Genomic DNA, 27,160 nt, shown 5'->3' on the forward strand with positions numbered 1-27,160 from the left:
GTGTTCTTGCAATCCAGAGCTCCAGTTTATACTAGGACTTGATTCAGTAGCAGCCTGCATGATCTGAAGGCAAGTAAAGGGGGCACAGAGATATCTATGGCTCCACTTTCTCCATGTGCACCAACTGCTGCTCTGATACACTTCCTAACCCATTGAGAAGATGAATTCATACAATTCTTGTTGATCTTAGTGGCACTGAACGTGGATAACCAAGTTCAATAACGCCATACTTTTTTCTGTTGTAGATTATTCTTATATGAAAATTTCACTTGATAAGGCTGCAGATGCTTCTGTGCAGATGCCAATGAGGATTTAGGGGCAAATTTTCCTTCCTTGTAGGAACAGTTCTCTCTATGTTTGGAAATGCGTTACTTAACATCACAAATTTAGACCTTCCCTGATCAACAGCAAAATAAAAACTTGTATGCTCAGGAGAGTCCAACTAAAAAACAAATAAGGCTAAACCAGCTATGTGAAAAAAACTTGCTAATTTCTCATCAAACGAATTAATTAGAAGTAGAATAAGCAGGAAATGAATACATATACATTTAAAAACCGCAAATACCGGTACATATCCCCTTCCCCACTGCTAACCTGTGTTTACAGTTAACTGATTTAAACTTTTGGCTCGTCTTGAAAGAACATAAAAACATTAATTAGTTACATAATGATCTGTTTCTTTGCAAAATAATTATCTGTTTCAACTATTTCTAATGCATAATTTGATTATGAATTCTTAGCTACATATCAGTCATGGGATACATTCCATCCTTATGAAGTAGTAATTGGAGAGAACTTATGTTTCCAAACAGAAGGCCAAATTCTGCCTTTGGATGCAAAACAATTCCATTTGAAGTCAATGGGAGTTGCATTTGTATATCTGAAACAGAATTTGACATATAGCAAAATGCAGTCCTTTCTTCATATTGGGGTCAAATTCTACTCTCTGGAACTCTCATGCAACCTCATTATACTCTGTGGGTTTGCATGGATGTAACAGCAGAATGTGTCTCCTGCTCCAGTAATTACTTTAATTACAGCTCATAAAAGATCATTGTGTATGTGGTATATTATATTTTTAACAACTTTAAATCTGTACTTGTATGTAACATGAAGGAACCTATTCCTGGTTTGCTCTCTCATTATAAGGCCTGAGTTTCTTATGATAAAACTATAACTTTTAAAATTGAAATTACAAATAAAAGTAGTTATATAGCTTTTGAATATAACTTACCAAAAAAAGCACAATACAAGGGCATGAAGAATCTCATTTGTATTCCCAATAAAATTTGGGGGCCAATGATGTGTTTCTTACTCAGGCAAAGTTCCCAGTGACTTGAGTGAATGAATATTTACAGATTGTATAGTTATTTATTTACCTTTCCATTGTATTAGCAGATTTAGCAACACGACAAAAAACAAATTTGAAAAAAAAAAATTAACTACCAAATAATGTAGTCAATGGAGGTTACAGGAAGGATGAATTTGGCCCATTCTATCTGATTAACTAAAGGGCTTGTCTACTCTTGGGAATTTACCGAAACAGCTATTCCAGAATTATTCCAGAATAGCTATTTCAGTAAATTTCCAAGAGTAGACAAGCCCTAAGGGTTATTAGAAGCAATATACTGCACCTTGCGGTCCTTAGTTACTCTCCAGTGCTGTGACTTAGTTTGCTTCAGTGTCAATAATTCATTTTAGGGCCCAATGCTGCTCCCATTGAAATGAATGAGAGAAGTAGCAGGCACAAAGTTCCTATCTCTGGCCTTTCACCAATGCTTTCTGCTACTGAAGTGGGGCATCAAAACACCAGTAGTATGGGCATCAAAACACCTAACGGTGGTGGTGTCAAAGTAAAGGAACTAGATACCAAATTCTAACCACAAAGGATTATTGCTATTGAGGACGGAGGAAGGGAGGGCTGCCTGTCACGATTTTTTTTAATTCATTGTCATATTTTCAATCAGCAGCATCAACAGTACTGTGAGAGATTTAAAAACAAAACAGAAACTCTGCAATCTGTACTAGAAATAGATACTAGACCTGGGGGAAATTAGCAGGAGAACAGGTGATGTTATCATCAACACTTACCCTCAGGGTTTTTTGACAAGTAAGAGGGAAGGATATTTTATGTTATGTGCCAGGATTCATAAGACACTTGCTGTCAGAGGCTACTGAAGAGATGCACTGAATCACTGCATCCCACATCTACCCTCTTTTCCATACAGCAGCATCCACTTTTTGGGTCATGATGGTCCCCTGTGGCAGACCACCACCAGAAAAAGGTGAGTTGTGTGTGACCTCTTGGTGACAGCCTCCCCCACGATGGGCTACAATGGGAGCTGAGAGCACTCAACAATTCAAAAAAATCAGGCATTAAAATAATAAAATAGCATTCCTTTATATCCAGTATTTGTCATGAGATGCTAAGATGCTATCCTGTAGTGCACTCAGCGGTCCAAATCTTCAGCTGGACCTACTATTCACTACATAGGAGGGATAACTGAGCCTTTAAGCTAAGCATTCAGCTCTTCTATCCACTCACTGGAGGAAGCTGGGATATCGCTTCTATTCCAAGTAACAGATCCACCCATCCAACTGATGGCTTTTTTTCCCTTCAAGCCAACTTCTTGTGAATTTCCTTGGCTATCGACACATAACCAGCATAACATGCTCTGGCTGCTGAATTCACATTGATTTAAGAAAGACAGGTAAGTATTTTGGCATGGTACAAATAGGAGAGGTGTGTAACTATAAATAATATAAACTTTGATGTAAGAAAGCACATATCTATGTGCACACAATCTGAGGACATGAAAATATAAAGTTTAGGTCACTGATATTTTGGCTGATGTGCTGCACATTTTGAATTGCAATACAACATTTAATATACATATTGTTCTAGAAATATACGTGCTGTGATAGATGCTTGTTTCACTGCTCACCTGTCTACTCATTTGTGCCTGATGAGGTATGTTAACAGCCTGACTGGTAGGTGGGTGTGTATTTTGTTTAGTTTTTGCTATATTAATTTTTTCTTTTATTTAGATTTGTACATATGCCCAGGGACATTATGATGGGTGAATTTTTGAAAATCTAAAACTAAATATGTATTTAAAATGGAGGAAGGGGGTGACTTTAAAAGTTTTTAGAAGCTTCATTTGTTCAGAATCTTTTTTTATAGCCTCTCCTCTTCCTTCCGTCAGGAAATCCCTGACATTCACCCCATTCTCAGGCACTAGACACAAATGGAAAAATCCTGGCAATAAACTACAGGAAATGAATAGAAATAGTAACCTTCAATTCCAAGCAAGGAATTACCCAAGTCACACAACTCCGTGGCATGGATAATTTCTCACAGCATGGCTGGAGCAGCTCAGGACTGAAGAAACTGAAATATAAACCCCCACATCCTCCCTCCAAAGCACCTTATCCACTCTGACAATCCTATCAGAACAACCCACACAACAGCAGTCCTGCCCACCAGCTAAACAGCCCAGGCAAAACTCAGCTCTTTTGGAAAAATCACGCCTTTCACTCTGACTGAACTTTATTAGAGACTAGAACATAAGCTCCTACAGAACACTGCTTCCAACCTCTCTGTATTGAAACAGGAACTCCCCTTGGCTAGCTGGCAGCTAGAGGGATCTCCAGACAGATGCCATACTCTCTCCTTTATTCTGTACATTTTCTCTCTCCTTCCCTTTCCTGCCCTATTCTTCTTATCCCTTGTCTTTTTTTCCCCAGCAATTTTCCTCTTTTATATTTATTTTCTTTTTATTTATTTCCTTTCTCCTGCTTTGTGCTCTCTCCCTTTCTCCCCTCACCTCTTTCCCATCTCAAAAGGCAACATAAGACTGAGGACTGGTCTACTCTTAGCTTTATGGGCCACTTAATGCACCTCCCCCGATGAACTGAATACCAAGGAAGCAGAGAAATGTGAGCTAGCAGGCTGATCCCTGAGCCTCCAGCCCTGTAAATGCAAGCTACTTCTGTGGCTAGATGCAAGAAGCCACTGCCAGAGCAACGAGGGATGGAATGTGGCTTTCAAGAAGCTGCCTATGGTTTTACCTGCCACCAAAGGAGAACACATGTAATGGAGGGCTAATCCTGTCATGCACCTTTCTGGAGCCTGCCCCCATTCCTATCCTCTTCTTTCTTGCCCATGCTACTCTTATAAATACTGATCACAAGCCTCACATTAAAACCACAAGAGTTGACAAGAGCATCATCTGCAGCTTCTCACTCCCAGACACCCTCCAGCACATACTCCAGCCACAGCTGCCCAGTTTTGCACAGCTTCATGTCCTACCTCTGCCATGTCACAAGAAATGTTACATATGGAGCTGCACAGACACTGGCAGCTACGTGCACACGATAGAAATAATCAGGACAAGAGGCACTATTTAGCACCCTTGATATCAGCAAGGCCCCATGTGCTCCACAGCAAGTTGCATCTAAATTCTGATTTAAAATCCCTGGATTGGCATAAACAGTAATCTGGTGCAGCCTGGAAATTCTGCAACAACCTCATGTAAATTAAAAATGGAAGTTTTAATAAAATGCATCTGAAATTTATTTTGATACTAAATTCAATTTATTTTGAAAAACTGACAGCTTAGATTCTGGCACAGTATTCTACAGCAGGGGGTGGATTCTGTGGCTAAGGAATTACAAAATAAATGGGATACTGGATACCAGTCTCAGCAGAAAGCCCAAGATTTGAATGAACTTGGAAAATGACCTATTTTTTCAATCCAAGAGGTATTCCCTCTAGATCAGAGATTGAACACATGGGTAAAGCAGAGTAGAAAAAGTTACCATGTGTCTGTCCATGTTACCCATGACGGACTTCACAGATAACAATCCAGCATCTTTTATAAATAATAATTTCAAAAGCATACCATATCAGATCATTCATTTAAATGAGCTGGCCATAATTCAGGATTATAGCACACAAAGAACTCACACTGTGGTCATTAGTTCTTTTGAGCAAACATAGTATTGAGCGTAAAAAACTGTGTAAATGTAACATCATCATTGATTATTTAAAGTCAAAATTAGGAAATCCAAAGTTATGGCTCTAGCCCCCATCAGCTGTCTTGCTGTTGTATGTATAGAATTTTGTACAATTTTACCAAACTTTCCTAACAAATTCACCGTTGGTGAAAGAACAAGAATGGGAAATGTCTGCCTAAAGGGGTGGTTTTTCTAGTTTATAAGTGCCTGAAAACAAACTCATAATGAAATTGCTGTCTCAAACATAATTTATTTACTGTAACACAGTAGTGTTGTGCCAGCAGAAGAAACTCATATTTTAAACAGTTTACCCCAGATACTGGCCCAAAGAGGATGAGGAATGGAGTCTGAAACCATTAGCAAAATGCCATCTGCATATTTGTAGACTGTATACACTAGAAAAGGGAATCCCTTTTATGCCTTTATTCTGCACATGCCATGCCAAGAGTTCACAGTGATGAAACACAGAAGGAGGAAAGGCAATAAACCTTCAGATCCTCTCTTTTTAAAACAATAATACTGATATTAGACCTACCTTGGAGGAGGCACATTAGAGTCTCTGATCCTGTTAACAGAGATGCCCCTCAACAAATGCTCCCATGCAATCAATTTTTTTCTCTAATCTTCTGCATTTATCAAAAGCCTTTTTGTCATTAATCAGTACTGCTACCAAGTGGAAACCAGAAGGTCACAGACATTATTCATGAAATTCACAGTTTATGTCATATGCCCCCTCTTAAATGCTTTTTCTTAGAGACAGAATGTTTTAGCCACTGCTTTTCCAAATGAGTCACTAATACCCTTGTTTTAATTCTGCAGCTGATGATAATTTGAAGTACTAACCTCCACCACCACCACCCTGATTGAAATAAAATATCAATATTACAGTACGCTGAAAATGGAAAATTAGATGTGACATTTTGCTGCAAGGCCTCCAAAACTCCCATTCTCATTCATTTGATTTATTTCTTTGTAGGTCATTTTTGATGGCTTTAGAGCTGAAATATTGTATCTATTTCTTAAAATCTCACAGCATGTATTAAGACAGCTTGTTTCATTTCCCTCAACACCCTTCAGTCACAAATATTGAAACAATAACTCTACTGTGGCTGGAATAGTTTGTACCATTTGATGCTCAGATACCTAAACAAAGAACTTAAAATGTTTAATAGCATGCACTGGGCCAAATACTGCTCTCAGTTACATACACACAACTTCACTCAATAGATGCTAGCAACCTAAGAGCTATATTCTGCCCTCTTTCAGGGTCGGCTTATGCCTCCTCACTCCTATGGATGTGGGAAGACATAAACCCAGCCAGGTAAACCCCATGGTTCTGTGAGACAGGAGACTCTCACCAGAGAGGCAGCAGTGTGGAACAGGCCAGGAGTATAGAGGGAAAGTGGCCAGTGGGGCCATAACTGCGAGAATCCAAAACACCTCACATGCAACTCAACAAAATATTTTACACTGAGGGAAAGAAGGAGCTAAGGATGCTATTACAGCTATTACAGGTTGTTATAGAGATTGTGCTGGTGCTGCACAGCCTGAGGTACAGGGGAATTCTGTTCTCAACCGCCATGGAAATTCCAACAGCAAAGGCCATTTACTCTGGCTTGGCACAGATTCCACACCATTGTGATCATCTAGTCTGACCTGCCTTATAACACAGGCCATAGGGCTCCCCCAAAATAATTCCTAGAGCATAGCTTTTAGAAAAACATCCAATCTCGACTTAAAAATTGAAAGTGATGGAGACTCCACCACGACACTGGGTAAATTGTTCTAATGGTTAATTATGCTCACTTTTTAAAATATACACCTTATTTCCAGTCCAAATGTGTCTAGCTTAAATTTCCAGTCATTGGATCATGTTATACCTTTGTCTGCTAGACTGAAGAGTCCATTATCAAATATTTGTTCCCCATGTAGGTACTTACAGACTGTAATCACCACCTCTTTCTCTTTGTTAAGCTAAACAAATTGAGCTCCTTAAATCTAACACTTTAAGACATCTTTTCTGATATTTTAATCATTCTTGTCTAGGCTCTTCTCTGAACCCTCTCCAATTTATCAATATCCTTCCAGAATTGTGGACACACAATATTCTAGCAGTGGTCACACCAAAGCCAAATACAGAAATAAAATAACCACTTTACTCCTACTCAAGATTTCCCTGTTTAGGCATCCAAGATTCGCATTAGCCCTTTCAGCCACAGTGTCACACTGGGAACTCATATTCAGTTGATTATTCACTGCAACCTCCAAATCTTTTTCAGAGGATCAGGATTTTGCCTTCAGTTCACTCAAGTCCCATTAACATCAATAGGGTTTGATGAAAAAGGGCAAAATATGGCTGTAAGTTCCTACCATAGGTATAAAGCTTTTGATATGTTTGTAACTGATTCTGTATTTCTCCCTTTCTTTCTGTCATAGGCCTTGAAGTTGCACTGATTTAACTTAAACCAGTTTTTAAACCAAATTTCTTTATACCAATGCAAAATCCTGTATGGACACTTTAAGAGCGGTTTATTTCAATTTAGCTTAAACCTGTTCCTAATCAGCATAAAATGATATTAGCCAAGTGTATATCAGTTTAAGAGTGTCCACACAGCTTGTTGCACCACTTTAATTAACTCCATTATAAATCAACCACACTTTTAGTTAAACTGCTGCAACTTTGCATGTAGATAAACATGTAGCCTTTTGCATATAGTCTAACAGACAGACTATGCTGTAGCAGAATGTAGGGTGGTGGATGAATTTAAATAGATTTTTATTTTTGTCATATGCTCAGGCCTGGCCAAAAATTATTTTCAAAAGACTACTATGCATGCAATATAATATAATAATTTCACTAAAAATAGATTAAAGGGCCCGGTTAAAACTGAACAGTAACCTTTAGTAACTAATCATGTCACGCCACTATTAATACGGGTATCATGGCCAGACAAGTCCATTGGAAGAAATATAGAAGAGAGTATTTCACCAGTTTATATCCAACTAACCTAAAATTATATTTCTTTCTGTTACCTGCTTGTGACTTTGTTTAGCCTCTATTAAAACAGAAGCCACAGTGTTCTCGCTGCCATGTTGATTTCAATCTCCTCTGAACACAGGCCTGTCACTGCATCTCAGTCAGGCGGATTTCTGTTGTATCGAAACGTAATTGAGCTGGGATTGTCTACCACAAAGCTTCTCAGATCAGGGGGCACCTCCAACTGATGACTATTCCTATCCTGGCCCTAGACACTAGCCCCTAACCCCACTTCCTAAAGCAACCCCAAACTCCACTTCCCCATCAGAGAAAACATGACTTAAAGTTGATGTCATTTTCACAATCTTGCAAAAAGTACAAAGGCCTCGATATTGATTCTCTCCAGGGGACCCATGTTACCCTCAGCCCATTCCTACGCTGCTCACCAGGTTTCCTGGGCCTCTAACAGTTGTTTATAATGATTTTCATCTTCAGGATTAAGAAGGCCATCTTACTTCATGGTTGTGTCTGTTCTCCATGTTCAGGAAACATGCTTCTGTACGGTCTATTTGACCATATAGATAATTAATTTTCTCTATTTGCATTTCAAACCTTCAGTAGAGAAAAGGGTACCATGAAAACTAACTAGACTGGCACATGCATTTCATATATTTCTCATATGGAAGCATCCTTCACTGGATGGGGAGAAAGAGGCTGGCTCCAACTCCTCAATATCTAGGGAAATAGAGGCCAACCCCTTAAACAAAGAGTCATGTTTGTTCTTTCATTTTTTATCACATACAGGGCACTTTATTTATACTCAATAAATTCATCATCAAAAGATGTTTGCGAGATTATTCTGAAAACACTGAACTGGGGACACACATCTTTCAGTAGAAAATGGTACTGTACAGACATCAATCTTAAATCATAGCCTATTGAACCCTGGAGCTCATTCTCTCATGTTCCCATGACTGAATTTATAAGAATACCGTGTCTTACACTGACAGTGCCTTACCAGGTATAAAATCCTCTATCCCCCAATGACTTTCAGAGAATAATCCCTTCTACTCCAATTCCAGGTAGAATGTACCCTAATCTTGTAAAGTTAGATTGTGTAGCCATGGACTGTATAACATGATTCGATATAATTCCACGGTACTTACCTGGCTAAAATAATACATGATAGCATGCAACACACAGGGCCAAATTGTGCATTCTCTGCTTACACACACAGTCACACTGAAGTCAAAGGCAAGTGCCTACCAGTGTGAATAAAGATTCTACAGTCAGGCTCTGTATATAAATATTGCTTAAAAAATCATTTTTTTCCAATTCTTGTGCTTTAAAACATTTTCAAAGCAATTTTAGCAGAGGGTGTATTGCTCCTCTTACTGAACTTAGGGACATGTACTGTAGTTGCTATCATGTCAGACTTATGAAAGAATAAAAACCCACTGGCCCAGGAAAAGGAGTTTTTAATTGAAGAAGAGGGGCAGCAAAGATGGTGGTCTCCTACCATAAGCAAAGTCAGTGGCTTCACCACAGAATCTGGATTTGTGGATATCTAAAAGACCAGACACTATTCACAAATGACTGGGTAATTTAAAAGAATCAATGGAACTGTCAAGATTACAGTTGAGAGATTTTCTGAACGTTTTCCTGGAATAGAGCAGAGAACTACCATTCTAAAATCTATAGTTTCACTCCACACATTATTGGTCTAATAAGAGATTGCTTCCTATACATTGGTGAAATGAAACAGAAATCCTAGATTAGGTTTTAAAAAATTACCAGTGTTCCAAGGGGAATTTATTTTTCAATCTTCCTATTTTGGAGGGAAAATGGTTAATTCTGTTGTTACAACTGCCTGAATTGGAGACCTCTGCTCCACTGATTTCACCCAGGAGACTCTCAAAGTTAGGTGGAGGCAGACAGAGCCCTAAATTATAACCATACCATATGTTGTGCTGATAGAATGAGGATTCCTGTTGATCATATGTTATTCTGTAATATGATTTGCAAACCTGCTACAACAATTAGTAAATTATTCCAAAATTCTACCATACATATACACCCTGGTTATTAAAAGGAAAGACACACTTTGTTTCTACTAAGAGGGTATTCGGGAAAATGTGCATCAAATCATAGCTTTCAATCCCATCCACATTTGTGGAGGTAGACAATCTTTATCTTCATGACTGTAAGCAGCAAAGAATGTTGTTTCAGCTAAAAACCAGAAGAGAGAGGAGCAGATATGGATTTGACACTATTTGATTAGTTAGATATGGAGTCTAAGACTGCCACTAATCCATTTTTTACAGTTCTTATGGAAAAATGATTTAACATAATACTATTATAAAGTCAAGTCAATATTGTAGTAATTTTTATGCTCTCTGCCATGGCAAGCTTGAAAGCTATGAAAAATCTGTTTATTATGGCAATATGAACCCTTCCAAAAATTTTATTTCCTTTTCTCTCTTTATTTAAGTATGCTTAAGTTCCCAGTAGCTTTGAGAAACAACTTAAGGGCCTGATTCTGAGATGTGCTGACCACCTGCTGGATCAGCACCAAAAATATAAATTACATTTGAAAGGTTATTGACCTCTCCTATTGGAGAAGGCAAAGAGCAGGGCATGAAATTCCACTTTGGGTAAGTAGGGATCTTTCCTGAGTGAGAGCCATCAACTTCTGCTGAATTTAAGCTTTCATTAAAAATAAATAAAAAATAATAATAATAATAATAATAATAATAATTTTTTTTAAAAAGAGCTTCTAGGCCTTGTGGGTGTTATGACAACCAATGCAGTGCTGTCTTCCTGAATCTGCAGAGACAAGTCTGGCTGCCGTCACTGCTAGAGAAGTTAGGATGTCTCAGCTCCTGCTGCAGTTAGGGTGGCTGACAGGGTCACCCACCATTAGGAGTAGGATACCCTGGGTGAGCTGCCACACCCATACTCAGATGGTGCCACCTCTGAAACAGGAGAACCAGCAGGGACCCAACCTATGCAAGTATTGTGCAGCAAGGGAGATTTAGGTTAGACATGAGGAAAAACTTCCTAACTGTGAGGGTAGTTACGCAGTGGAACCAATTACCTAGGGAGGTTGTGGGATCTCAGTCACTGGAGGTTTTTAAGAACAGGTTAGACAAACACCTGTCAGGGATGGTCTAGGTCAGCTTGCCCACCACTGCTTCACACAGCTCCATTGTCTGGGAACAGCAAACTGCAGCCACTGGGAGCTGCGGGCGGCCGTGCCTGAGGAGGGTCAATGTAAACAAACTGTCTCACGGCCTGCCAGCAGATTACCTTGATGGGGCACAGATTGCCCATCACTGGTCTAAATAATACTTAGTCCTTCCTCAGTGCAGAGGACTGGACTAGATGACCTATTGCAGTCCATCCCAATCCTACATTTCTATGATTCTGTGTGTGATGAGCCCCATTCACCCTACCAGCAGGCTCTGTACATGTGGGGCTCCTACAACCTCAGCAAAGGAATCTGCAGACTTGTGTGGAGGGAGAGGACACAGATTGATTTATTATGTAAAAGGGGCTGCTAAGAATTCATTTATTTTGTGGAGGTTTGGTGGTAGAGAGTAGCTAAGGATTAAATGATTTAGTGGAGGGGCATCCTTAATTGATTTTCTTGATGTAAATGTGGTGGGGCTGGCATTAATTAGTGGCACAGAATTCAGCCAGCAGGAGATTAAGGTCTTTGGAACCAAACAGCAATGACTACACAACCACTGTGAGATGGGGCAGAAGGGGCATGACTGGAGACAGAAGCCTGGCCCAGAAGGGGTTGCGGTTAGGGGCAGAAGAGTCTTTGAGCTTGATGAATAGGCTGAGCCTTGGGGAGAAGGCATTGGGTAAATTTTTCAAAGCTTTGCAAAAGAGTATCTTTGCTTCTCATTGCTGCTTAATGGTGCATCCTTCCCATAAGACTGGTAGCACCAAATCATGGTCCCATTTAAGTATATTGCAAAGCTGATTCACAGAGAGGGACCAGGGTTTGGTCTGTAGTTGTTAAATTAGTCCTATCACAGTGTCAAATCCATCTTATGCCTGGGATGACTCAGGCCTTCATTTTCATACATACTGGAAAGAAGTTGCTCACTTTATCGTTACACTTCTGCACTAGCCTCACAGCTTTATTCCAACTCCTTGTTAACAGTCAGCTACCAAAACAAGCCATAAAGCTAAAAGGAGATTTAACTGGGACAAGAGCAGAGATTGTCCTCTCTAAATGTTTTGGTTTGAAAAACCAAACACAAATATATCCTTACACTTTCTTTAACAAACTGATATATGGGGGGGAGGGGGGAAAAGAGAGAAAGGGGGGTTGTGTGTGTGTGCAATAACTGGGTCATTTTTCGAGTGGAGGGAAGCCTGAACCTGCAGACATAGGCCTGGGAAGTCAGGAAAAAGAGAGTGCCACCTCTGCAGAATCTTTCTTCTGCCCCCTGCATAAGTCTCTGTGAGGACTTCACAGAGTTGGAGGAGGTAGGTAAGCTGTCATGGCTCTGCTGGACAGGGGCGGCTCTAGACATTTTGCCGCCCCAAGCACGGCGGCACGCAGCGGGGGGCGCTCTGCCGGTCGCCGGTCCTGCGGCTCCGGTGGACCTCCCGCAGGCGTGCCTGCAGATGCTCCACCGAAGCTGCAGGACCAGCGGACCCTCCGCAGGGCACGCCTGCGGGAGGTCCACCGGAGCCGCCTGCCGCCCTCCCGGCGACCAGCAGAGCGCCCCCCGCAGCATGCCGCCCCAAGCACGCGTTTGGCGTGCTGGGGCCTGGAACCGCCCCTGCTGCTGGATTCTTCCCCCTCCAAACACAGATGGAGTCTGTAGTAACTTAGACTTCTTCTCTTCCATAATTTGGAACCTCCTTGAAGGGATTCTTTGGGTAGCTACATTTGTGGGCGATGACAAAAGCACAGCCCTTGCCAGAGCATGCTGTCCAAAAGCCAATGCAGCCAACAGGACCAGGCAGAGTGCAGAAGCAATGTGCCTGCCTGAGATGCCCCTGGCTTCCAGTGGATTCTGAGTTTAAGAGAAATCCAGAGGTTAAAGAAAGGAATGTCCAAGCTTCTCCCATTGAGAAATGGTGGGAGGAAGTTTTATCTTCGGTGGAAGAATGGCATGAAATTTCACAAGTTAAAACTTCTGGTATTTCTACTCCTCTATGTTGATTATTCCTGTGTAGAGTATTAAAAATGAAAATAAGTTTTAAAATGCTGATACACACAGTGTGATAGAGGACTATTAAATCTTACAAACTACTCTGGCTACAGACAGTTCTATATATTATTGTAACATTTAACTTGCCAGAACAAATTTAGCATGTAGAGATACTACACAGAATCATAATACATATAGAATAAGTCTGACTAATTACTTAGAATTAGGAATAATTTATTGTAGTGAAATGTGGCGAATATATTAATGGGCACAAAACAAAAGTTAAAGTTATCAGAACTTAAACTTTTTAGAGAATAACGGGATTCGGTTTTGATTAAAAACCTGACTATGGTCACATATCATCACAATTTTGAAAAACCTCTTAATTTATCTTTAAATGTCTCCATTGCATAGCTCAGGAATAAGATCACAAACCATTACAAACTTTTTAGCAGTTCTTATGGCAAAGCTGAAAGTGGGCCAGTACAGCATACTGGTAAGAAGTGGCCACCAACCGGGGTGGGGGGTGTGGGGGGGGAGAGGAAAAAAGGGGCAGCTGCCCCAGAGCCCAGCGATTTAAAAGGGTCTGGGCCTCCCAGACACTGCTGGAGCCTCAGGCCCTTTAAATCGCTGCCGGAGCCCCAGGTAGTGTGGAAGGGCTGGCTGGGGGAAGCTGACCCCCAACCCCGCCAGACCCCCGTACTGGTAAGTCTTTTATCTTACTTTCACCCATGTCGTATGGTACATTTAAAAGGAAGACTGATTTATGTGGAGTATAGAGCTCTCTGAATAAAGTAGCAAAGATGTTTGTACTAGCAAGATACCATACTGCATTAGACACTTCTACAGCAATATGTTGCTTAGTTTGACACACAAAGTTGAGGACTGTCCTTTGTCACTTCATAAGGCAATTTCGTATCTGCTTTAACAGCGATGTAAACATTCATTTCAATAAATTCTCTGTTCGCTCTTTCATCACCATTGAGGCTTGTGTAAAATTTAAATTTCCCCTTTTAAGTTTGGCTATCAGCCTGTAAAATACATTATTTTACCTAATGAAATGTATCTGCTTTCTGCATCAATTTACAATCTTTGCTACTACCTCTACAGTTAGAGTAATACTTCATAGGGATAAAACCTGCACCATCAAGTTCTATAAATATTAGTTCCTTTCATAGTTGCTACAACGTTAATTTTGCTGATATTAAATTACCCAGCTGAAGCATGCTACAAAATATTACAACAAAACTTAATTCTGAGATACAAGCTTTCATTTCTGAAAGGTTGTATCTTATTACTGTACCGTTTAGGAAATATGATTCTATAATCATATAAATAGTATTCATTAATTACTGTAAAGTGTTTGGCAACTAAACAGACCACCACAAAATCATTGTCTAAATTAAAAATAAAGATTTTATTAATCTTTAAAGAAATATTGTCAAACAGCACAAAGAAATGAATATCTTCATACACAGACTATAAATTTTGTATAAACAAATCATGACTATAAAATGGAAACCAGTCATTAGAATTGGAATGTAATATGGCAAAGTATAAGGAAAGCTGTCTATCTGCTTATGATATTTAGTTGATAGACAATTCTTTGAGATTTTCCTGAATCCTACTTCATATTCAACAAAGGGAAAACAAAGCATGAATATATTTTTTAAAACTATGTACTGTAGATATATTTATTGCAAAACCACTGTTCATGAAAATTCTCACTTGAGTAAGGTAAGCAGGATTTGGCCCATGGCTGTGATATGAACTGACATAATAAAACGGATTGTCTCTGTACAGCACCTATCACAATAGTGCTTTGATCCTGACTGAAGCCTCTGGGCACTACCACAATACAGACTTGCTGAAATTTTTTTTTTTATTTGAAAGTTCAGAAACTCTCTCTTAGAAACCTAAGAGTTAAATAATAAAGTTTATTAAAAAATTAACTGAAATGTGAAAAACAAATAGTTTCATTTATTGCAACACATGCAGGGATATATAGAAACTTCATAGAGTTGATACTCTCTACAATGATACTTCAAAAATTGTATCTCTGAGGTACCACACATACTGTTATACAGAAATTGTCAAAATAAACACACATTTATTACACAGTATAAAAGACTAAGTAGACGTGTCAAATCATATAACTCATTGGATTGTATGTATACTGCTGCTCCTCAGAGGACGCCAAATGTTGTTCAATTTCTAATTTGAACAATTTCAAACTTTTTAATAGCCACAAATATTTATTTTACATGCTAAAGCCAGGACTATCTCTTTCATTGTTTATTCTATGCATTTTTTGGAGTCCATGGGCTCAATAATCTATTTTACTGTGTTCAGCATCTAGATCTGGAGGGGTCATTGAATCACAGCAAACTATTTCTCTTCTCCCTATTTCAGCAGTATATTCCGCTGAAATAATTTGAATATTTCATTAATAGGGCCATGGAGATGTTAATAAAAATATAAAGACTGAATCATTTTAATTGCATAATGTATTTTTGAGGCAAAGTCCTTTACAATATGAAAATGTGACCTTACAGGTCCACTAAAAATTTTTGCAATTTCTAATTAATACTTCTGTGGAAAGATTCATCTTCAGAACAGTCCCAGCCATGTCCTACTATAAATTTGCAGCTCATCTGTTAATCATGTCTATTCCATTATTATTCAGAACTGGACAAAATGTGAAGCAAAAAAGCTCTGGTTTAGGAGAGTATATTCCTTTAACCAGAGTAATATCTCACCCTCATGCTACATCTTTAGCAAATGCTGTTCAGCACAGTTGCAATTGTTGTTTAACGAAGACCACAGACATTTTACTTCAATTACTAGAAAACGTAAACATATTAGGTGACAGTCTGTTTCTGATCTAAACAATAGTGCAATTGGATTTTGTGACAAAGTAATTTTTCTACACTTTCAGACCAGATTTATGAAGAGAAACTGGCTTACATCAGCTGAATTATGCATACTTTTATGCATACTGAGACATACAGTTATCCGCCTTTTTATTTATTGTAAGGAAGTATAATTTTCTTTTTTTTTTAACCCAGGACATCTCAGACACAGGAAATGTGGATTTAATCACCAAATCTGTGATTTCATGTATGTAGGTCAAATGGATGTGGGTTCCACTCAGCTGAAAAAAAGATGAGGAGTAATGTGATTTCAGTCTGAGTAATTTTATAGCAAAGACTGCAATATATGTTTTGAAGATGTCATTGACTGCAACACAAATCAATATTAAAAACTTTATACAGGAAGCACATTTTTAGAAGATGGTCTTTAAAGCTATTTCATAGGCTCACAGATTTCTAGAATCATAAATGACAATAACTTGTACTTGTAATTAGGATATCTTCTTCAGTTTCCCTCTTCAATTATTTACAGGCCAAAACCAAAAAAACACAAAGTGGCATTGCATTATCTATATTAAATGTTATGTACTTTGTTTCTAACTTACTAATAGCACATAAAAATCACTAAGGTGAATGTTCCAGTATAAAAGTGTTTTTTTCACCTGAGTGTATTTATTTATTATTCATCCAGCTCAGTGTTGAATGATACAGCAGGCTGCTCTTTAGGCACGCTATGCTGCATTATTTTTAAAAGATACATTAAGCATACATGGCATCTAAAAAGTAGTTCATTGATTATTCCACAGTATTTCTTTAAACTACTGTACTATTTACACAAAGTAGTCTTCACTTTCATATCTTTGAAAATGTGGATTACACATTTAGGAGTAATTCAACATAATTTAAATGTCTTTCACCATAATATTCCTATCAGTTTTGGTCTACAATTAAATGCCTTATCATTGTTGACTTTTAAACTGTCTCATGATTGTCAAACTTTATTTTTCAGCCAAATACTCTAATTCATATTTTACTTTAAAACAGGGGGTATAATAAACAAGACATTTAATCAAGTTCACAATTTAAGAGGAGATTGTTCTGCAAGTGCCACAAAGCCAGATATATTTTCACTAGCAAGCAAAGCCTGATTATAACCTGCACAAGAAAGTTCACACACTGTACCCACACATGACCTGTTGTGATTTGAGAGGAGTGACATTGGTGGTTGAAGAGGTTTATGCTAAATGTTTCAGACAGCTGATGCAACCACCTCTGCATTTGCCAATTTGCAGCATGATGCTTCTAGAGCAGTGGGACTGTCGGCCCTTACAGGCTCCAAAAAAGGACCGCGAGAGACTTCAAATCCACCCAAATTAACAAAAACCAACTAAACAACCGTCTATCTGCAATCGGCAGCTAACTGGGCACAACATTAAAGGCAGAAGTTTGATTTTGACGCTCTCTTTAAATTCAGGAGTTCAGCAATTGTGAAAAAAAATTGTGAAGGTGTAACCAACAGACAACGAGAACCAATGTGTGGGTGAAACCAGCCTAGCGAGTATTTTACATTTAAACACACTTTTTTAACAAATGGAAATAAGCATCGCCAGCTGAGATCCAGCAGCTGAGCTGAAAGCACCCTCCCTGCCAGTTCAAAGTTACAAAGCAGCTACAATGGAGAGCAGCAGGCTGGGCGCTTGGCGTTAAACTTCGGCTCAGCTTTTTGCTTAAAATGAAGGTGTAACAGCGGACGGAGGCGACACTAAATCCTAGGAGCGGCCCAGTAAAGCCCCACAAGGGCACGGAAATGCCCTTCGCAGCCCTGATCTCTATTTAACCGGGGGGGAGGAGGGGTATTGAGGACACGGCTCAGAAGGAGGAGACGCGCCACTGATCCCTGGGAGGAGGATGGGGCGGGGGAAACACCAGGAGAGGGAGGGATGGACGAGACGGGCAGGGAGCGGCGGAGAGGGACAGCACAGTGCGGGTGGGGAGAGGAGGGAACAGCAGCTGTGCAGCCTGCAGCGAGCCCAGCGCCCGCCCCGCTCACCCCGGCTGGAGGGACAGGGGCAGCGGCGGCCGAGGCAGGAAGGGGCTGCCGGCTCTTTCCTGTCTGAGTCTGCGTGTGTCACCCGATCCCGTCCCCCGCCGCAGCCCCCTCCCGGCCCCGGGCTAGAGTTGGCCCCATTCAGCCAGCCCCCCCGGCCCGGCCGCCCCGCGGTACCGTACCTTCGCCTGCAGATACTGGGGGTAGTAGTAGGTGGTGTACTGGGGGTACATCTGCTGTTTCCACACTTTGCCCATGAAGCTGGAAATGTCGCCTGCAGTGCAGGGGCGGGGGGCACTTTAGGGGGCTCCAAATGCCTCTCTCCTGCCTCTTCCTTTCCGGCGGCTGCTGCTTCTCCTCCTGAGCGGAGCCCGAGCCTTCCTCCTCCTCCTCCTCCTCCCAGCAGCAGCAGGGAGAGACCGCAGCGCCCCCCCAGCACAGGCTCGCTCGCTCTCTCCTCCCCCCACAAGTTTCCTCAAGTCCCTGCCCAGCCACAGCCCGGTTCCGCCGGCCCCGCGCACTGGAAGCGAGCAATACAAGTGTGAACTGCAGCCGCGGCAGCGCTCGGTGCCAGGCAGCTGGGGGAGGGGGCCAGGGGGAGGGGAGGGAAGGGGGGCCAGGGGCGGTGCTTAGGCCCAGCTGGGCTCGAGGTGTGGGCTGGAGTTTAACCACTCAGGACTTGTTGGCATTAGGGAGCCGCAGAAGCTGGGCAAGGATGCTCGCTCCCAGGCGCAGGCTGCAGCATCGTTGCAGCCGACGCGACAAGTGATCTAGGATCAGGGCAAGAGCGGTTCTAACCCTGGAAAACTCATTCGGCGTTAACGCTCCCGGGTAGGAAGGACTCCATATTCCTACTCTGCCGAAGCGGGACTGCAACACACACACTGGGCATGACCTTGCTGGCTGGATTCTGCTTTATCATCTCCTTTGAGCCTTGTGATAGCTGGCACGAATGCAGTGATGCAGGGCACAAGCCTCACTGCAGAAATGGATCTAGTTCAGAAAAAAAAAATAGCAGAGCGTTAACATTTACCTGCAGGGGGGACATGTTCCCGGCGAGAAATTTCTCAGGACCCCAGTATATCACTTACCAGATTTGCCTAAAGTGTAGATTAACTGGTGTGCCTCATCCTCAAGTGTAATCAAATGGGTCGGGGGGAGAATGACATCCAGTCTAACAAATGGTGGCTACAGTTCTTTGGAATATAAGCATGGTTGTTTGTTTGTTTTCTTTAAAAAAGAATTTCACAAGTTTAGTTTGGAGAAAGAAAGGAAAGGAAAACAGGTTACAATGTAATAAAAAACATTTTCTTCAGATTGTTTTTGCTCCTGATCAGCATATATCCTCCTCCTACCCAATGCTGCATTTTCCAACATGCACTTAATGAATTCTCAGAGAGTCTAAACAGATGTCACTTCTTGTCAGGCTGTGAAAATTATGGTTTGTGTCCCAGGAGCACTGGTTTATTAATTAAATATATATATGCAAGCTCCATGAAAGCTGCTGTGCTTATTAGGGTTAACCTAGCTAAAAATGTGGAGGAAAGGGAAAGATGTGGTATAAAAGCTTAGTAGTATTCACAAGTATCCCTGCATAAAGTGTAAAGGCAGCTTTTGAGCAGTCCTGCATCCTGCAACCATCAAATCTGGTTACTAGCCCCAGGTGTGGATAGGTGACTGCAGATATTCACCAAATCCTAGAGAAGAGATTTAGGTTTCTGCTCTGAGGTTTGCAGCATAATAATGCTGCAAATTAGCTAATCTGTCACTAAAAGACAGGTCTATTTGCAAGTTTGGTTGTGGGAGGAAATTCTTACTATACTTTATGGACCACACTGATTCAAAGACTAGTAGAGTCTATAGTAAGGAGGTTCTGCATCCAGGGGGATGGAACAGGAGTGCCTTGGTTTTTAGGCTAGCACATGACTGGAACCCCAAAGGGAACGGGGCTGAACTCAGGAAGGGTAATTAATATTAAGTTTGTACCTGAACTGGTGATGTTCCTGGTGGGAGAAATGAAGGTCATGGACAGAGAGAAGTCTGGCAAAAGGGAACTATCAGGTGGCTGAGAAGGGCCAATGCCATAATAATTCCATGCTCTGGGATTGCACAAGTAGTAGGACAGACAGTTGAAAAAGCCAAGTCAGCACAGGACAGAAGCAGCTGCCTTCTGGAAAAGATGCAGTTCAAGGACTCTGAGTTTATGCTGTGGAATCTGGACTGTGCAGTGGATGATGTAAGGAGGCTGTAATGAATAAGGGTCACACAAGAATGTGTGGACACCTGTTGGTTCAGGTGGGGTTTCAGAAACTGATGATAGGTGTGTGGCCATGGCCAAAATACTTGATGCTACTCACCAACTTGGCAATTATACATCAGAGGCTTCCAAACTGTGGTTCAAGGATCTCTGGTAGTCAGCAGAGAGAGCTCAAAGATCACAGAGTGTTGATTTTCCTGGTTTCCTATTGAGAGAGGCAGATTAGGATGGGGGGAAAGAGAGGGAAAAGAAAAGCAACAATAGACCGTGTGAATAACTTTTTTTTTAAGGAAGGGATAACACTCTTACTGCACTAAAGACAATTAGAAATACCAGGGAAACAGTCGTGTATTCCTTTCTACCTAAGCAACTGTTGTAGTTGCCACAAGAATGCTAGCAGTCTATCATGTGGAGGCTTATGAATGGGAAGTATCCAGAAGCCAAAATCTCTTAACTGTGATCCACACAATTAAAAAGTTTGAGAACTTCTGGTATACGTAGTTCCAGCAGTTATGACTGCAGCAATCTCTAACTTAGTTGTGTCAAGTTACTGGGAATACATGATAGCTGCCAATGAGATGAGTAGTAATGCACACTGTTACTATGACTGCTGAAAGAACAAATCTGGCTAAGAGAGTATTTTATTACTGTGATCATTAATATCAACTTCTATAACTAAAGATGGGCTCCTAATTCATAAAATATCAGGGTTGGAAGGGACCTCAGGAGGTCATCTAGTCTAACCCCCTGCTCAAAGCAGGACCAATCCCCAGACAGATCTTCACCCCAGTTCCCTAAATGGCCCTCTCAAGGATTGAGCTCACAATGCTGGGTTTAGGAGACCAATGCTCAAACCACTGAGCTATCCCTCCCCACTAAGTCCATTCTAATCCCCCTTTTCAGTTGCTTATAACTACCCACCCCTCAAGTTTTTCTAATCTGACATGTTCCCTGCTTGGTTTCTGCCCAAAATGTGATTTATTTTATTTAAAGTTGGAGCAAAATTGGGTCCAACTTTTTCGAGCTATAGGAGCTAGATCTTCTACCAACCCTGCTCCCCACACACATGCACTTACTTCCAATTGGAATATTTGCTTTTATTTATTTTTAAAGTAACTTTGAAATTTGTAATATCTGCTATCAGGTATTGTAATAATCACTGAGAATTTAAAAATTAAGGTAAGGACCTGATGGTGCAAAATTCTACTCTTCTAAGCAGTCCTTCAGTCCTATAGAAGATGAGTGAGGATTTGCAGATCATGCCCCAGTTTGAATAACATGAGTTCAGAAGACGACTTCTTCTTGGCTTGGTCCCAACTATACGGAGTCAGCTCTTCCAGACATTCTTCTCCATTCCAGTCTTGAAGCAGTTCATCAGAAACTCAGCTAATCAAATCCTTTAGTACAATATCCATGCAACTAATTTTGGGTTTTCCAGCCCTTCTCTTGCCCTCCACTTCTAACTTTAACATCTTGTTTCTGGTGTATTCTTCCCATTTCTTTTTACTCACCAAAAAAATCTCAACATGGAATCCCTCAGCTTTTTTGTAATTGGTACCACCTTCACACTTCCGCTAATTTGTTCATTCCAAATATGTAATTCCAAGCATCCATCTTAATATTTTCATTTCCAGTGTATTGAAGATCCGCTCCTGTCTCTTCCACAGATTCAGAGCTAGAATTCAGAATGAGTTGAGAAGATTTAAAGAAATTAAATTTTAAAATCAGCATAAATTACATGCATGCCCATTAGAATTTATCTGTTTGGTCTCAAAGATGCATTTTAAGGCAGACTGCTCCGAAATACATATTTGTTAAGCATGGATCAGTGGAGGAAGCCTCAGGTAAGACCTTAGGGGATTCAGTGGTGTCCCTTTAATATAGAATGAGTTAATTACTGATATTCTGTGATTAAATGGAGAAGAAACTCGTTTTGCTTTAATGCAAAGTTAAGTCAGAGGAATCCAGTATTCAGAAGTCAGGAATTTCCCCAGAGTTAAGGTTCTAACACATAGCTCCTCCATAGTGCACATAAAGATATATTTCCTATACCTATTTTCCTTTCTAAATGCAAACATAGTTTACACAAGATGTAAATTTTCAAAAATGACCCCAATTTTTGGGTATCCAACCTAACACACATTATGACAGAATCATAGAATATCAGGGTTGGAAGGGACCTCAGGAGGTCATCTAATCCAACTCCCTGCTCAAAGCAGGACCAATCCCCAACTAAATCATCCCAGCCAGGGCTTTGTCAAGCCTGACCTTAAAAACCTCCAAGGAAGGCGATTCCACCACCTCCCTAGGTAACCCATTCAAGTGCTTCACTACCCTCCTAGTGAAAAAGTTTTTCCTAATATCCAACCTAAACCTCCCCCACAGGGGGGGTGGATTTCCAGAGGGTGGGCGCTCAGCACTTTCTGAAAATCAGGCCCCTTTTAGATGTCAGGCACCTGAAAACTGAGGTATCCAAAAACATTTATACATTTTCAAAGAGACTAATGTTTGATATTATTTTATAGAGAAGCAGAAAATGAAATGGAAATGACAGAGTTTTCAACTTTGACACTGTATTGATGCTTTTCGATTTAATAGCCTATCATGTGTCCATAATTATGGGGCATGAGTGCATCACACTAAAACATAAATGTTACAGGTTGCACAATGTAGCTCAGATAATATTGAGTAATAATGACTGAATTGTCAAATTTAATGTTGCCCTGATGGTAATGTTTGCATTTAATAGCTTATACTGTGCCCATAACCATGGCATTTGGGTGCATCAAACAAAACAATCAAATTAAGACTGCTTACCATGTACTAACAACTCACTAGAAAAAAAACCATAAAAATTAAAGAAAATGCTTCCTTTCCCTAGTTTAGGCCTCATCAGGTGATAGATTGGCTAAAAAGAAAACCCTGCTCTGATGGCTAACAGGTTTGGGCTCTGCAGGCCTCCAGAGATTGAATAAATTCTATAGCTGGGAACCTTCCTTTAAGAATTCCCTGCCTCCAGAGCTCATGAGTGTAAATCATGAGTGTCTGTGCACCAATGTTAACCATGTTAGGGAGTGCAGCTACAACATGGTTGTGTCCTATCTATGTTATAACGTGGCTTGGTTGTGCCTATCCAGACCAGATCAAATTGTGTTATAATCATGTTGAGGGAATAATGCCAAACTCTGTTGTTTTAACATTGTTCCCTCGACATGATAACAATGTGACTTGGTCTGGTCTAGACAGAAGAGACTAAACTGTGCTAAAATATGATTAAGAGAGAGCAATATTTTAATTGTGTGGCCAAATGGCGGACTCTGGAAACCTGGCCTCGGTTCCCAGCTCTGCTGTTGCCCTACTGAGTGATGTGAGGCAAGTCACTTCATTCCTCTATGCCTGTAAAATGGGAATACTGAGTCCCTTTGTAAAGATCTACTAATAAAAAGCTACATAAGATCTAGGTATTGCTATTATTATTGTTATTAACACAGTAATTGTAGTGTAAACAAGGCCTGTGAGTAAAAGCACATCACATGCTCCCATCAATAGCAATGATGTTTAGGGAGAAGCATTTTATCTTATCAAGGTCCAAAAATCACATAGGGCTTTATCGATTAAATCCAATACCTTGAAATTTACCAAGAAGTAGATGGGAATCAAATGCAATGCAGAGTGTGCAGTTGAAATATATTCAGTCGAACTCATTCCATTAATTGTGTGCATGACACTGTTCATCAGCTGACTGTACTGACCTGAAAATGATCGAAGTGTTGATACCAAAATTGTCATAGCTTCTGAATGGTCAGGAAAAAGTGAACAAGAATGGACTTGTGGTTAAAATCTTAGCCTAAAAGTTAAATGAGCTGGGTTCAGTTCCCAGCTCTGTCCCAGACTTTGTATGATCTTTTGCAAGTCACTTCATCTCTCTGTGCCTGTTTCCCCATATGTAGAATGAGGATAATAGTCCTTTTCTCCCACTCCTTGTCTGTCTTGTATATTTAGCTTGTAGGCTCTTCAGGGCATGGACTGTATCTTGCTATGTGTTTATACAGTGCATAGCATAATGTGGCCTCTAGGTGTGACCATAATATACATCAGGGGTAGGCAACCTACGGCACACGTGCCAAAGTCAGCACACGAGCTGATTTTCAGTGTCATTCACACTACCCAGATCCTGGCCACCGGTCCGGGGGGGGGGGGGGCTCTGCATTTTAATTTAATTTTAAATGAAGCTTCTTAAACATTTTAAAAACCTTATTTATTTTACATACAATATTAGTTTAGTTATATATTATAGACTTATAGAAAGAGACCGTCTAAAAACATTAAAATGTATTCCTGGCACGCAAAACCTTAAATTAGAGTGAATAAATGAAGACTCAGTAACCTTTCAGAAGTAGTGTGCCATGTATATCAGGGGTCAGCAACAGCAGCAGTAGCAGGGTATTGTATTTACTGGGAGAGTGCTGAGGTGATACAGGATACTCACTGTGTCCTAATCTTCTCACAAGTGGGATAACAAAAAATCAAACTGCAGTTTATAACTCATAGGACTAGTATACTGCAGCTTCAAATCCTCAGCCAGTCTGTTTTTTGCTCTGCTTTCACACACTGTTCTAATTATTCTCTAGTTGCAAAACCTTCCAGTTGTAATGCCACCCTTAGCCCTAGCTTATGACCTTGACTGCATTGCAATGCAGATGAAAGGCCCTTCAGTTTAGGTGGCAATTGGCAACCCTCTTAAGCACAAAGGCTAAATAAATGGTCCTGTTAATGGGCCACCAAGATGAAAAGCATTTAATTGTCTTTGTCATTTAAATCAGCACAGTAGCTGCAGCAGCTATTAACTTCTTCAGCAGGTTCCAGACTCAGATATTTATTTCAATTAAGTGAAGAGATGAAACTATCTTTACCTTAACACTGACCAAGGTTTAACAACACTTAGCTGACACCCACCTGAATATGGTTTGTTCTTGTCTACACTTACCACTTAACCACCTTCTCCACTGGTTCAGCTGCACCTGCTACTGACAGCTGTGTTCAGTAACAATTCAGTTTTGGAAGGTACACAAGGTCATACAGTCTGCCAAGCTTAACCATACCAACGTATTCCACTGGTGTATCTACACAATGCTTCTGCAATGGGGCTCTCCCTCTCCTAAGATTCATCTACACTATGCAACATATCCATTATTGACAATGGGTATCAGCAAGGGATGCAGTTGGACTGGTGCTGAAACAAATTTGGTCCCATCTATAATTGCAATTAAACTGTTTTCAGCACCAGTTCAGCTGCACTAGTGGCCAGTAACAGCAATATTTCTAGGGTAATACAAGCCTGAGGAATAAAATCCTTTTTTGCCACATAACCATGATATTCTGGTCTATCTTGCCCTAAGGTATCCAGTGATTCTAAGGTGATGTCATGATCTTAATACCTCTTTTTTTCAAATATTTCTCATATAACCAGTTGACACTTGCACCCATCACTGGTTGGTTTCTCTCCACTTATCCATTTGATATACTTTATTTTGTGTTTACATTATATACTCCCCTTGCTGACAGCACAAACTAGTGGTATTCTAAGGGAATATGGCCATAGATGGGAATTTAGTTTCTAGTTATACATTATTTATTAGGCTCTTCCATCTGTGCAGTTCCTAACTGCTCTGGAGTCACTAGCAATATTGGCTGTATTGTTCCAGCAAAGAAACAAGGAACAGAATACTTGCACTTATGCAAGTGTTGGGCACCTGTGTGGGTGCGAGTCCTTCATTGGCACATAACCTGTCAATTCTGTGACCTGTTTGGGACAATACTTGCAATTCTTTCCCATCCCCCTACCACTCAACAGGGACTAGTGAAGAAAACATTAGGTTTTCTGTCTCCTGCCCAGGTCTGTGTGTGACTGGAAATCACATTCTTGTTTTCATAGCCACCTGACCAACCATCCTTTGATATTCTTGAATCCAAGCAGTAATTTAAAGGATGGACTATTCTGTGCACAAATTTTCTCCCATATAAATAAAGCTGCAAATGACTAAATATATTTAACTTATTTCTGCAGAATTTAGGGCCATATTGTATCACTGATTTTAAGCAGATTTCAAGACAAATTGTGATTAAATTTGATGCCACATGTGTCCCTAACACTTCTGCTATAAAATGCCACAATTTTTTCCTTTTCTTCCTATTGCTGGGCCAAAACTATTCTCAATATATAGGTACTTCCAGGTGTGTTTGGCATGGGAGGCATAAAAAGAGACAGAGAGTCCTGTGGCACCTTATAGACTAACAGACATATTGGAGCATAAGCTTTCGTGGGTGAATACATGCGTCTGACGAAGTGAGTATTCACCCACATCTGTTAGTCTATAAGGTGCCACAGGACTCTTTGTCGCTTTTACAGATCCAGACTAACACGGCTACCCCTCTGATGTTAAAAAGAGTAAGCCAACAGCGGAGCAATCACAAGATCCTCTTTTAACCCTGTAATCCACCTTTGATGACCTCTTAAAGGTCAAACTGCAATTTAATTCATTCCGTAATTTTACAATTTTAACAAACTGAAAAAAACCCCCACCTTCTACAATAAGAACAATGTGTATGTGTAGTGACTCAATTTTAGTTTCGTCAGTGGAAATTGCTTTCTTACTGATCAAAACACCAGGGGTTCCTTTCTAATTTGCCATTCTAGCTATAACAAACTATTTGCAAATGCACGTTGCAATGATTTAGAATGTACTAGGATATCATCTAGGTACATGCAAATAAAAGAGAGGCTAGCCACACAAAACTTCTCCAAAA

General features: G+C 40.4%; 1 protein-coding gene across 2 annotated transcripts in view; it reads right to left on the reverse strand.

The window, feature by feature from the left end:
• RBMS1 (RNA binding motif single stranded interacting protein 1) overlaps positions 1 to 18,645 on the reverse strand; it is a 198,684-nt gene extending 180,039 nt beyond the window's left edge. The window contains exon 1 of one of the 2 annotated variants that reach the window (XM_045032038.1): positions 18,279 to 18,645. In XM_045032038.1, coding sequence (XP_044887973.1) covers positions 18,279 to 18,353 — 75 coding nt within the window. In that variant the 5' untranslated portion in view covers positions 18,354 to 18,645. The remainder of the gene's footprint in view (positions 1 to 18,278) is intronic. The other variant, XM_045032039.1, reaches the window with a different exon arrangement.
• Positions 18,646 to 27,160: the final 8,515 nt, after the last annotated feature.

The sequence above is a fragment of the Mauremys mutica genome, chromosome 10 (genome assembly GCF_020497125.1).
Source record: "Mauremys mutica isolate MM-2020 ecotype Southern chromosome 10, ASM2049712v1, whole genome shotgun sequence".
Lineage (NCBI taxonomy): Eukaryota > Metazoa > Chordata > Testudines > Geoemydidae > Mauremys > Mauremys mutica.